Source organism: Canis lupus, chromosome 4 (assembly GCF_011100685.1).
Source record: "Canis lupus familiaris isolate Mischka breed German Shepherd chromosome 4, alternate assembly UU_Cfam_GSD_1.0, whole genome shotgun sequence".
NCBI lineage: Eukaryota > Metazoa > Chordata > Mammalia > Carnivora > Canidae > Canis > Canis lupus.
The window spans coordinates 18,257,124-18,271,628 of record NC_049225.1 but is presented as its reverse complement, the minus strand read 5'-3'; the positions used below and the strand labels follow the sequence as shown (position 1 = coordinate 18,271,628).

Genomic DNA, 14,505 nt, shown 5'->3' with positions numbered 1-14,505 from the left:
ACACAAATGCCCGAAGTCCCACAATCACTGATCAGAGGGCCAGAATTCAAATTTAGGTCTCTATTACTCAACATTTTTGGATCTTTCTAATACATGACCCTGCTCTAAGATAGTTGGTCTCCCTTCCCCTAGAATGAAAATTAATTAGAAACACACACACACACACACACACACACACCTCTCAGATGTTTGCATCTTCCAAAGTTACTGGATGAGTAGGAGGAAGCTTTTTTTAAGAGTATAAAATACAGGGTACCTGCATTCCTCTTCCCTTTTACAATGCTTGCTTTATTATTATTTGTCTTCAGCACTGAAGTAGTTAATGTATCACCTCAAAAGTGATTAGAGTACTCCTATTTCTCTCTTAGTTCCACTTAATTTAACTATAACATTGTATATTTAACTTGTTATTTTTGCAATACCAGCCAACTGCTTGCCTTACAGAATGCAAAATGCTGCCAGCAAATGTTTTGAACACCCCCCCACTGATTTTGTTTCTGAAAAGAAGAGGTCAGTTGTGGTGGCTTTGCAAGAAAACTGATTAGTCCTATGTTAAAGACAACTCCCGCCCCTCCCCCACTACCATCCCCCCCCCAAAAAAAACAGAAGTATGTGGGCGTAAATGGTAGGCTTATCTCTTCCTGCAGTATCAGCAACAAAAATGGTACTTATGACTTCTGACAGCAGCGGTTGTTCTTAGTTTCTGTTAAGTCACTTTATTTTGAGTTGAATAAAATAATGGAATCAATGATGAAGTTATATGTCACCTCACGGTAGAGTATAATCCAAGTTATTAACAGCAGACATTTATAAGGAACAGATCACAGTAGGGGCACCAGACAGCCTCAGTTGCAAAACAACAGGACCCAAGAAAAGGAATTTGATCAATTGAATTTATTCAGATGTTTCAGAGGCTGGTGATATATCAAGGAAGGAAATAGCAAAGATTCTTTCTCAAGAATACTATGGGAAGAATACACAAAAATGGCTGATAGTAAAACATGTGTGATTGTGTAGAAGTTCCACAGCAGTGAACTCATGTTATTAATACCTAAGAAAATATAATAAATTGCCCTGTGACCATAGTTGCACAGTGTCACAGCAAAAAGGGGCTGCATGTAGAAACATACATACATAACAGTTACTCAAGGATATTAGAGGCCTTGCCAAGAAGAGGATCATTAATATCCAACTGGAATTCGTTGAAATAACTGCAGAGGATTGGGTGATGCTCAGTGCATCTCGTAGAGCTTTAACAAATCGAGGCCATTAGCGGTAGGAAATAGGTAGTTTTAATTATTGCAAGTTCCCATCTCTGGAGTGGTCCAAGGGAAGGTAAAATCTCCATAGCCTTGAAAATAAACAAAGGCCTGTGTGCAAAGCAAGGTTGAAGGGAAACCAGGGCTGGAATGGGGAGGCAAGCCCTGCCCCTTCCCAGTCTTTAACAGCCATATGTACAGAAGAGATCTTCCACTTTACATTTGGTTGCTTTTCATGAAAACTGATTTCTGCATTTCTTACCAAGGCTTTTTATTAAATGAAAATAAATATTAAATTAATTCTTAAGTGCTTTTACTTGGATTTGCAATAATGACAGATACCTTTAAATTATTGGCCCAATGAGATTAAGGAGAAGAGATTAAGTGAGATTAGGAAAAATAATATAAGATGGATAAAAAAATTAGTTTGAAATGTGGAAGATGGAAGCACAGTAAAGGTACAGTTAGGATGAGTGTTTGCTATTGCCATTGATAGATTTTGTTATTTTCATATCCAATCAGCTATCACTGATAATTTTACTTCAACCATTCAAAAACATGGATGTGCTTCTTGTAGTGATAGGACAGCAAGTAGGGCAGACCCAGTCCTTACCTCATAAACAACTGGCTGCCTGATTCAACAAACAATCATGTATGGTGAGCATTATGACAGTAGAAGTAGAGGGATCTGGAGAGGCTTGGCAGAGAAACCCAACGAACCCTTGTCTTCCTGAGCAGGACACCACCCTGATATAAGACGTTTGAGCTGAAATTGATAAAAGGAAATGGAAGTAGGTTAGCTATTTAGACACTGAGGTTGAAAAATTTATTATTTAATTTCCTAGAAAATTTAAATTCGTAATAACTTTTGTGGCATAAAAAATTCCATGGCATATAGTTTTAATTATAATTGTCCCATCTATTTATCACATGTGAACACCTACTTTATGATGACGACATAGTGCTTAGCCAAATTACTCTTCATCCAGCAAAAATCTTCCTCTTGATTATTTTGCTTTCTTTTTCTTTCAACATTTATTGGGATATAATTCACATACCACAAAATTCACCATTTCAAAGTGTAAAGCCGATTTTTTTTTAGTATATACACACAGTCATGCAATCATTACCACTATCAAATTCCAGGATGTTGTGAGCATCCCAAGGAGAGACTGCACACCTATAAGCAGTCATTGTTCACTCCCTCCGCCTGGTTTAGGAACCACTAATCACATTTCTGTCTCTATAGACTTGCCTGTTCTAGACATTTCATACAAGTGGAATAATACAACATATGATCTTTTGTGATTGACTTATTTCACTTACCATAACATCTTCACCTATGTTGCAGCATGTATTAGTACTCCATTTCTTTTCAAAGCCAAATAATATTCTATTTTATAGAATTCTGTTTATTCCTCAGTAGGTGTTTGTTTGAGTTGTTTCTACTATTTGGCTATTACAATTGGTGGAGCCTTGAACATTTTTTTTTTACAAGTTTTTGTGTGGACACATATCTTGATTTATCTTGGGTATATATCTAGGAGTAGAATTTCTGGGTCATATTGATAACTCTGTGCTTTCTTTTTGAGATACTGCCAGACTTTTTTTTTCCATTTGCATTCTCACCAGCAATGCTTTGCTTTCTTTTTATAGACCCCAGAGGAACTGGAGGATGTTTCTGACTTGGAGGAGGAACAAGAGGTACGCAGTCACACCAGCATTCAGACCGAAGGGAAAACTGACCGGGTAAGTTACCTCCCTGGGAGGAGAGTTTTATGCTGTGCCCTCTTCTTGTCAATCAGGCAGCCTCTCACAGGTGGGACTCCTGGATCTGGAGATGGTTTTGTAAAGCACAGGAGGAAGAGCCTCAGAATCTAGGGGCTGCAGCATGAGGGGAATTACTTCCTTGACCTTGAAAGATCACAGTGAGACCATTTTTGGTCAGGTAGTAAATCGCTTCATACCACTTTTGATCTTTATAGTAGTCAGGGGAACATGAAATTGAAATGTGTACACATTTGTTTAGGGTAGAAAAGAGAAACCAAGAAGTTATAAATATGCTCTGAAATTCTAGGAGAAAAAAACACTTCTGTGAAACTTACCCTTTTACTTTTCTTCCTTTCTGCAATGTTGCCTTCTCCTCTTACCCTCAACACACACATATACACACCTCTCCAAAGATGCTGATCAACTTCTGAATTACTCTGAGATGTTGTATTTCACTTTACTTAGAACCAGTGAAAATTTGGTTTCCTAATCAGTGATAGCTCTCTGCTGCAGACCAGACTACAGAATTTGGGTCTGAAAGCCAGGCAGTATAGCGTAGTAGCATAGCAGCTAAGACTGGAACACATCTGAATTAGTCATTCCTTGCTGTGTTATCTGGGAAACTTAGTCAGCCTTTCTCTAACATGGTTCTCTGATCTGTAAAATAAGAATACTACTGGTACTCTCGATATGTGGATTATTGTGAAAATAATTAAGTTAACTAGTAGCGTACTTCACACACTGCTTAGCTCATAATAAGTTCTCAATAATCATTAGTTGTTATTTGTAGTTGTAGTATGGATAGTATAATTATTATCACTATTATATTATTATTATTAGTAGTAGTAGTAGTAGTAGTATTTTAATTGGTTAAATTCAGTGACATTACCTTAGGAGATGGATAGAAAAAGAAAAATTTAAGACAGTTCCATATGCTCAAATGTTCAGATTACTTAGAATTGACATATATTAGTCACTTATGTTCTATTAGAAATGGTGATTTTCTTGAGCTTCCATTCCTTGACGATTATTTGGGTTAATTCTCAACCCTCCAGAAGCCAGTTCATGTTGGAAACTCTCTGGGGGCACCCAGCATCTGAAATAAGTTTCTTTCAAATCTAGTAGGCATCTTTGGTAAGAGATCAATTTTCACAAATGGCAATGGATTTGGAAATAAATTTTGCTAACAGTATAGTTTGCTCATGCTTTCAGGTAAGTAAATGAGTGATTCACTTAGGCTATGGAGGTAGCCACTAGAGGGGGAGAGTAGCTGTCAGGACTTACAAAATAATTGATGGAGGAACTTTTGTTACAATACAGGTACCTTTTAGGATTCTGGGATTAGGATCAACATACTATACTTCTTATTCTGGATCATCACATATAGACAATGAAGTTTTGCTTAAGACTTTGAGACTTAGAAACTTCAAATTTCTTCATCTAAAAATGGAAAGAATAATAACATGCCTCCTCACAACATTATTAATAACTTCAAAGAGGATAATGCAAATGAAAGCCTTTTATAACATTTATAAAAATTTATGCTTATTTTCTTAGCATATATTTTAAACTTCTTATACTACTATTTTGATTTGTAATTTTGCTCTTGGCTGGGGTTACAGGCCAGCTAGATACCCCCTGACTATTGTAAGGTAAGAAGTTGATGATCTCCATGGTCCTGGATCTTAAGAATCTTTCATGGAAGCTACTGTTTCTAACCATGTAGAAATCACCCTGGAACTGCTCTGTATTCTGGATTTGTGTTCTACAGTGCAAAGTTCCCTGACAGGCCAGTTTGTTTGGAATGCCCCTGGCAACACCCTCGCTAAAGTCTAGTGGCAAGTTAGCACCCTAACCATCAAATCTACTGGGAGTAACATTATATACAACCTGGTCAGTTGCTGCTCTAGTAAATCTCCCTGCATAAATTCTGAGTAGCTTAGATTTTATTCATTTCCTGCCTTGAGGCTTCTCTGAAATTGCTGTGTGGAATCCCTCTGGAAGCTGTTCAGATATTCTAATACATACACAATCTTATGTGAAGCATTAACACTCCACAGAGCAACCTTGATGAACACTCTTATATTCCTTGGATAGACCATTTTGCATTTTCCATAGGTCTTCAGAGGGTTCCCAGTGGGATCAAGCCATACCTCTACCATGGCGAACACCTTGATAATATATCTTTGGATTTTCCCTCCTTTTTTTTTTTCCCTGATCCATTCTTCCCAGACTCCCAGTTCTGTTCCCCAAGATTTCATCCCAGAATAAGTTACCTTCCATTTTTAGGTTCTGCTTTTGACGAAAAATAAGAGAAGATAGTCACAGCATATGAACTACTTAATTATCACATTAACTTTGATATATTTATATATTATCCTGATACATTTATATATTATCCTTTATTATATTATTACTAATAAGATCACTGAGGCACAGTTTTATATAACTTGTCTAGTAAGTGGATTATGTTTTCAGATAAAGAACTTTGGTGATTACTACATGTCAACTCACTTAAAATACAGTTAGTGAAATGAGTCTTTTACTAACAAGCAAATAAACCATCACCACCACCACAATGAATTTATTCACCATCAGTGGAAAGAAGTGCTGTAGTGGTCTGAGAGATGGAGGAAGAATACAAATTTTCTTTTAAATGTTAAAGGGCAATTACTGTATAGTATGGGTAATTAACTCAAATAAAAATCTCTCATTGAATATCTGACTTGTGAGTTTATTCCTACAGATTCTGTACCCATAGCAGGCCAGCTCAAAATGTCCCCCACCGAAACACCTGAGCAAAATGATCATGTTTAGATAAGTTTTATGATTTCTTTCATGTATCTTGCACCCCTAACAGACCTCATATTCTCTATTTTTGTAATTCTATGCTTGGAATATATTCTGTGTTCAGTCTCATATGCATTGAGACTATCTAACATTCCTGAAGTTTGCATCCACTGGACTGAGTATATCTTTTGACATATTTCCCAAATACCATCAGTTTGAGAAGATATCGTAAGATTTTGAAATGGATTGAATACTCATGCCATGCTCTGGTCACTGAACAAGACATGTGCTTGAGTTCCTTTTTGTTTGCTGTTAAATGTCTTTTTGGTTCTTGGATTATGCAGACTCTGCTATATCGAACATGTAGTAGAACCAATTTCAGGCACTGTTTAGTAATGGAGTGACAATTATTTATTATCATTTTACTTTCTGCATTTCACTCCCAGTAGCTTTGGCTCAACATCATCTGTTATTGCTGTCATCAGTGGCAAATGCCACTGGGCATTGTAAAGGTCTATAACCAACAAATAATGATTTAGAGTCCACGGTCAATGAGAGTGAAATACTTAAAGACCAGTAGTGCATACCTTATGAAATAGCAAAGGAACAGCAGTAGAAATTAGTGATTATTTTAATTATTAAACATGAATACTCACTGGACCAATAGTGTGGTTATATACAGTAATCAGGCTTTCCACAGTGATATAGGAGTGTGATTTTGCTATTGATTTATAGAACATTCTTTAAAGATCTCATTGTTTATTCTGTTCATGCTCTTAGCAAGGATAAAATAGAAATCTTTTATCTTAAAAACTGAAATTTGAAAGAGACATGAAAATAGACTCCTGTGAAGAACATCAAATTTCTAAACCTACTGATAATAAGACTTTTTGGTAAGTCCTAAAGCTTTCTAAAGATTATACTAAATGCATGCTAACTCATATTTTCCATTTAAACAGAACAGTGCCAGCTATCATTTAACACTTTATAGTTTACAAAAAAAATCCAAATTGCTGTCTTAGTTAAGAAAAGCCCTGGAGTTTATTTTTTCCCTTGATTTTACTAATTAGGGAATTTAGCTCAAAGAATTTCAGTAGTTTATGCAAATCATGTAGGCGGGAGCTAAATCCCAGGTCTTTTGGCACCAACCATGCTCTATCCAATATAGCACACTTGTAAACTTAAGTAGAATCTTACCATCCCTCAAGATCTCGTTGCCCTCCTGTTACAGCCAGCATTATGGAGTCGATATTACAATTCCTCTACTAGAAAAATGACTCATGAAACTAAAGAGCATAAACCATAAGTATCAGATCTTCTTAAGCCTCACAAGTTTCAAAATGTCTCAGGGTTACAATCTTCCATAAATAACAAGATTGCTTTGTTGATTACCATTCAGAAACTATATAGTGGCCAGTCCTCAGCAGTGTCTTCTGGTGGATAACTTCACTTAGATGAAGTAGAATATTAATCAGATAGAGTCAGACAGTGGCAGACCTTGTAGGACAACAATTCTAGATATCCAAACACAGAATCTAGAGAAGAGAGGCAGTTTATTCCTCAGTCTCTTATCACATTGACCTCTGTGATATCTCCATAGAGCAAGCATTCTAATTTCTAGATTTCTAGATTTCTCCCCTCATTTAAGAGACTCTCAGGAAATAAGTAAAGTGTCAGCAGGGTGGTGGCTAAAAGTATGTTTCTTATGCTTATCTGGGGGACTGCAGTAGTTTTAGAAAGACAAGAAAACATGAGGCACCTGGGTGGGTTAGCCCATTAAGTGTCTGACTCTTGATCTCAGTTCAGATCTTGATCTCGGGTCATGAGAAAGAAAAAGACACAATAAAATAGATTGAAAGAGAGTTTTGTGAGTGGGGAGGGTGAGCAAGTGACTTGTCTTTACTATGATCGCCTTATAATGTAGAGGTGTATGCACATGGGAATCGTATAAGCTGTAGTTCAAATCTGGGTTCAACCTATTACTATCCATTTGATCCTGGAAAAGTTAGTTTACATTTCAAACAGTTTTCTCATCTGTAAAATTGTGATAATAATAATAACAGTATCTATATTCATTCTTGAAGATTAAGCTAGATACATGAAAAATTTCAATTCAGTTCCTGGTATTTAGGAAGTGCTCAATAAATTTTATTTTTATTTAAAAATGAGTTTTGTGGTAAGTGTAGACTTGTGTGTTAGTGTTATACTTTGACTTCCTTTTGAGTAGTTCAAAGCTTTGTGGGGTACCTGGGTGTCTCAATAAGTTAAGCATTGGCCTGTGCTTAGGTCATTATACCAGGGTCATGGGATTGATCATCCTTTATGGAATGAAATCTTTTCATTTGCAACAACATGGATGGATCTAAAGAGTATAATGCTAAGTGAATTAAGTTAGTCAGAGAAATACCAATACTATATGATTTCTGTCATATGTGAAATTTAAGAAACAAAATAAATGAAAAAAAAATTTAAAAAGAGGCACCCCCCCCCCAAAAAAAAACAGACTCTTAACTACAGAGAATAAACTGATGGTTACCACAGGGGAAGTTGGTGGGTAGATGGGTGAAATAGGTGAAAATGATTAAGAGTACACTCATCATGATGAGCACTGAGTAATGTATAGAATTGTTGAAGCACTATATTGTACACTAGAAAGTAATATAACACTGTAAATTAACTACACTGGAATTAAAATAAAAAAATAAAATTTCCTTTTATTTCTCTACTCTTATCCAAGAAGAACATATGTCCTAGTAATTCTGACTTCTGTGTATACTACTTGAACGCCAGTAGGTCTAAAAAGTAAACAAAAGATTTTGTTCTGTCTCATACAATTTAAACTTTGATGATAGTGTCTTGTAGATGAGACATTTAACATTACTGACAAAAGCCAGACTTTTATTTGAAAGTATTTGAAGCTGTGGTCTCAAAATGCTGAAATTCAGTTTAGTGAGCATAACATTAAGAAAAACACTTAAAATGTATGATTTCAATTGTAGTCAGATCATATTTCATCATGATGAAATTATACCACCTTTTAAAAGATATATTGTTCTTTGTATTTCCTGATGATCCAAAATTAAAGAAATTGTAACATGTAGTCTTTGATGATTATGATTTGTCATATCTTTAATGTTATATTCCCTTTAGAGTATATAGTTTGCTCTGTCTTAAAGAATATCTTTAAGTCCATTGAATCTATATAAGTTCTATACATAGAAGTAATTGGGACAGAAGTAAGAACAGTTGCCTAGGTTACTGGACACAACCTCAAAATGTCAACAGCAGCAAATGAATTGGAGCATGTCAAATCTTAAAATACAGGAGATGTTTCTTGGGTTAAAAAAGAACAAAAAAACATCATGTTGGTGATTGGGAGAATGTCCTCTTTGTGACTTTTTACATGCTGAATCAGCTAAACACCCTCCAGTGACAATAGGAAAATGCCATGAATGGGTGGTTTATTTTAAAAATTGGAAACATTTTAATAGGCCCTATTTATTATTAGAATACACTCTCAATAACTCAAATTTATACTGAATTAACATACAAAATATGGTAAGACATGACCTCATTACTTTTCTCTTGATATAATTTGGTTTAAGTTGTTATGGGAAACGCAGTTTACATAAGCCTGGATGAAATTGCATTATTCAAGCAGTGCTACACTAAGCAATGTATTTTCTCTTCATTGGTTCTCTTTAATTTCTACTGTGTACCTGGCAATAAATCTGCTTTCCTGTCTTTCTGGGTGATCATTCTCAATGCTTCATGGTTTCCTCTTCCTTTATCTACTTCTCAATCATTAGGGTTCACTGGAGTTCTGATTTAAGCTCTATAGTACTCCAATTCTTCCCAATTTTCCTGAACACTCTCATACAGTCCCAAAATTTCTAATGTCTACATAGATAACTGAATGTAGCCACATCCTGTCTTGTAAACTCTGGCTACTTACATTGGCAGGCCTGTAATTTTCTCTCCTCCTGTGGCACTTGCTGTTTTTTTCTCTCCTCTTGTGGCACTTACTGTTTCCAAGCCTGAATGCATTGCCTTACCCTACAAATCTACTCTAACTCCTGTATTCCTTATGACACTTCTGTACATTTGGATGAACACATCTGAACCTGGGAGCCATTTTTTTTACTCCCCTCCACAGCTAGTCATACAACAGGTTCCAACTTTACTATCTTTACTAATATTTTCTGAACTTGTCTATTTTTTCACCACCTTCATCATCAGTACTTTCAAAGAAAATTTGCATTGGACAAAGTTAAACAGGAAAGGAAGGCTCTATTTAAGGCTATTCCAGTAGGAGAGAGAGACCAGAACTTTGTTTGCATTTGACTGTCCTGGAACAAGGGGCTGTAAATTTTTGAGAGATGGAGTGAGGGAGACTTCAGGCCAACTGTTTTTTTAATTGGCTTTGCCCAAAGGAAAAGGGACATTCTCTCTCCTCATGACAGAAGGCACTTTTACAATGTGGAACAAGGTGCCGTCTAAAGTTAGGTTCCTGTCCTCCCACAGAGCCTAGGAGGTAGGGGTTCTATCTTCTCTGATGATTGCGTTTCAAAGGGACAGCTCTCTAGTTCTCAAGAAAGTCCTTGTTCATAAAGCTGTTGAGAAGCATTTAGGAATATTTACATCTTAAAAGGGCAAAGAGAGAATTTATAGTTACAAGATCTGTAAAGTATAGACTGTAAGAAAAGAGAGATGGGGCCTAGAGTCAGAAGGTAGACTGTCTAAGACTTAGTCAAGCTGAGGAGAACGTCAAGACCATCTTGGTCACTATCTGATGATTGTGGTCACTATCTGCGTGACCTATCTGAGGTCCGGTTCTATCATCTCTCAACTAGATTTCCTTAAGCAGGCTCCCAAATTATCTCCTGCCTTTATTAAACCTCCATTCTCTCACTTGAACTTGAGATGATATTTTGAAAGTGTAAATCTGTCATCTATCACCATGCATACACCTTCTTCAAGGTCTCACTGTCTCCCCTTATCCTTAGCACAAAATGGTGTTCTTTAATGCCCTGTGTAAAACAACCAGATTCTGCTTCCTGCTTCTTTCTTCTGCCTCATGTTTCACATTTTCTCTCCAATCCCTTTCCATTGTATGCATGTCTTCCTTCCCATAAGCAAGCACCAGGCTCTCTGGTGGTCTTCCCTCACATCCCTCAACTCATCAACTTCCTCTTCACCAATGAAGACCTGCTCATCATTAGGATTCCAGGTTGCCATTGACTTCACTAATACAAATCTAAGAGTAGTTTCCTTCCGACATTCAGGCCTGGATCTGAATGTAACGCGTGGAGATTCCCATATCATGACATTCATTGTGCATGCATAATTTCTTGCATAATGATGTTTCTTTTCCATTCATTAAACCTCATTAGTGCAGGGAATGTGATTTTTATCTCATTTGGTGTTATATTTTCAGAAAGTCCCACATTGCCTGGTACAGGTATGTGAGAGACAATGAAGAGAATCTTCCTTTTGTAAGACATTTTGCCTCAGAAGTATACTAGAGTTCCTCAAGATATTGAGCCTAGAGGATTACATTAATTTCTTTCTTGCTCTTTCTTCCTTCCAACAGTTGTACCTACTTGTGTCAGGTAAATCTTACTATAAATTGCTAGGTCGGTACTCTGAAATATTCAGTGGCTCTCTATTACCTAGTCCCTGCTAGTATAAATATTATTAGCTCCACTTTTTTTTGCCAAAATCCTTTGCAATACCCCCTTATTCCTGGCTCTATAAAGTATATAAATTCAAAACTTTAAAAAAGAAATTTTATTTATTTATTCATGAGAGACACAGAGACTTAGGCAGAGGGAGAAGCAGACTCCCTGCAGGGAGCCAATGCAGGACTTGATTCCAGGACCCCGGGATCATGCCCTGAGCCAAAGGCTGACTCTCAACCACTAAGCCACCCAGATGTCCCAGAAAACTAAAGTTTAAAACATTGCATATTATTTTATCCCAAAATTCTTGTACTAGAGTTCTTTTAATAAATATGTCTTGAGATCTCAATCCAAAAAGATTGTTACCAAATAGCTAACATACTTTCATTTATTAGACAATGGAATCATTGAAATATATACATTTTAACCCTGCCTTGGTTTCTGGGAAATTCTGAGGTAAAATTAATGGCCTAGTAATTAAACTTAGGTATATTTGACTCTTTGTTCTCATTCTATTCTTTTGTTTTTCCTTAGACATAATTAATCTCAAATACAAATTCTGTTTAAAATATTTAAAATATAACTATTTTATTACAGTTTTCCTCCAATATATTGTTCTTTTTACTACTGAGGTAATATATTTTAGAGTGAGAGGAGAAAGCATATGCAGTATTGGATGCCTGGATGACTCAATTGGTAGATCATGCAATCTTGATCTCAGGATCCTGAGTTCAAGACCCACATGATGCATAGAGCTTAAAAGGGAAAAAAAGCATCTCCAGTGTTATATCTTTTTACAGTAATTTCAATGTCTGTAATTTAAGGATAAATCTCTTTACTCTTTTGTTTAATTATAGAATAGAACCTTGGCACTTATAAATGTATATATACTATTTTTTAACATTATTGGATAACCCAAAAACTCATGTATGAAGTTATTTATAAGGCCACTGGAGCACGAATTTAAGTGACACATTGTGATATTTATATGCAATTCACTTGCTCGTTAGTGAAATGAGCCTTCCTCCAAGCTTTAAATAGAGTATTTTCTTCTCGTTGATGAATTCACAGCAGAGGAAATAGCAAGTAGAAAAGCCTTGGAGGCAAATGTTAGTGAGGCGAGAGGAGGTCTCAAGCTGAAAAAGAGAGCTGATCTTGTAGGGAACATAAACCACTGTAAGCTTTTTGGCTGTTATTTTGAGTAGGATGGGAAGCTATCAGAGGGCTTTGAGCCAGAGAGTGACATAGATACTTATACTTTAAAGGGGTCATTCTGAATGCTGTGCAGAAAATAGTCTGAGAAATGCTATAGGAGGAAGTGGGAATTTAGGAAGTCATTGCTGTTTACCCAGGTGAGAAATGGAGGCTGGAATCAAAGGTTTTAGAAATGGAGAAGTTGAGAGCTATTGATTAAGCATAGATTATATATGGTAATGATAACTGAATTTGCTGAAGACTTAGATATGAGTATGAGAGAGAGAAAGGAGTCAAGGACACCACAAGACTTTTGACTTGTGAACTGGGAATGTGGACTTGCCATTTATGTCAATATGGGGGGGGGGACTGAAGTGAGCAGCTTGGAGATGGAAGAACAGAAGTTAATTTTAGATATGTCTGGTCTAAAAAGTCTATTAGACAACCAAAGAAAATGTCAAGTAGGCAGCTTTGAAATTTATAAACTAGAATGGAAGTCACCTCACATACATAGCTTTATATTATCATTTTATGACCTTCTAAATTTACATTGAACTTTTACATGTTACATGGTGACAATTTTTTTTCCTCAAAAGAAATTGGTATTTTTGATCAAAATAAATTGATATTTTAGCTTTAGGTCTTGTTTCCTTCTACTTTCAGACCTAATCCCCAGCAAATCTCCTCTTTTCTGACACACTTACTCTTTCAAACATCAACTTTTTTGCAAAGCCACCAGTAATTCCCCTGCTTAAAACTATACCGGGGCACCTGGGTGGCTCAATGGATTAAGCGTGGGCCTTCAACTCAGGTCATGATCTCAGGGTCAGAGGATTGAGCTCCCTGTCTGGCTTTCTGCTCTGTGGGAGTCTGCTTCTCCCTCTCCCTCTGAACCCACCACGAGTGCTCTCTCCCTTGTGCTCTCTCTCTATCAAATAAGTAAATAAAACCTTAAAAGAAAAACAAACAAAAAAACACAAAAACTATAATATGATTCCCAACCAACCTATAAACCTCCTGACCTCACTTTTTATTTTTTTTCCATAGTACCTCCTTTCACTGTGACATACTATATATTTATTTGTCTGTTAAGTCATCTACTAGATAGTGAATTCAATGAAGGCAACTATTTTAATCTTTTTTCCCTTTTGATGTATTCCCCATACTTAAAACAGTATCAGGCACATAGTAAATAGGCCATAAATATTTACTGAATGAATAAATAAATGAATGATGTTGACCTTATGATGTGCTTTGAGAAAAGGAAAATGTGTAGAAACTTTGGGGGAGGGGTTGTTTTGGATATAACATTTCTATCTAACCAATACATAATTTGCTTACAAAATAAGTGAGATAATTATAATTTTTTTAAAAAAAATAATGCTTTTGTAAAGAATTGCCATAGTTTAATAAAGAAGAGGATAGTCATTTGGAAAAATTTTCTGAGGCTAAAGTGTTTAAACAATTCTTTGCCTTGTCCAGTTGAGGTGCTTATAATGGACATCTGGCTTCCAAGTGCTGCCCTATTTTTTTCCATTCTCTGAATTATTCTCATTGAAAATTTTCTATTTCTTTTAATGTTGAAAACATAACATATATAAACTAAATAATTTTGAATTATTAGCCTAGAGTGAAATATGAAATACATGCTTGCTTCTTTTCCTACTAAGGACAATGTGTATCAAGTAATATTTAGGATAGTAAAAAAAAGGAGCTCAAGATAAAATATTGTTTTAAAAAATCCTTTGATATTCTAAAAATTACCTTGAGTACTGAAAGTAACGCAGTCTAAATCTGAGTTTCTATATATG

General features: G+C 35.8%; 1 protein-coding gene across 4 annotated transcripts in view; it reads left to right on the top strand.

The window, feature by feature from the left end:
* CTNNA3 (catenin alpha 3) overlaps positions 1 to 14,505 on the top strand; it is a 1,666,571-nt gene that overhangs the window by 1,477,411 nt on the left and 174,655 nt on the right. For all 4 annotated transcript variants that reach the window (XM_038534069.1, XM_038534067.1, XM_038534068.1 and 1 more), the window contains one exon: positions 2,916 to 3,008. In XM_038534069.1, coding sequence (XP_038389997.1) covers positions 2,916 to 3,008 — 93 coding nt within the window. The remainder of the gene's footprint in view (positions 1 to 2,915; positions 3,009 to 14,505) is intronic.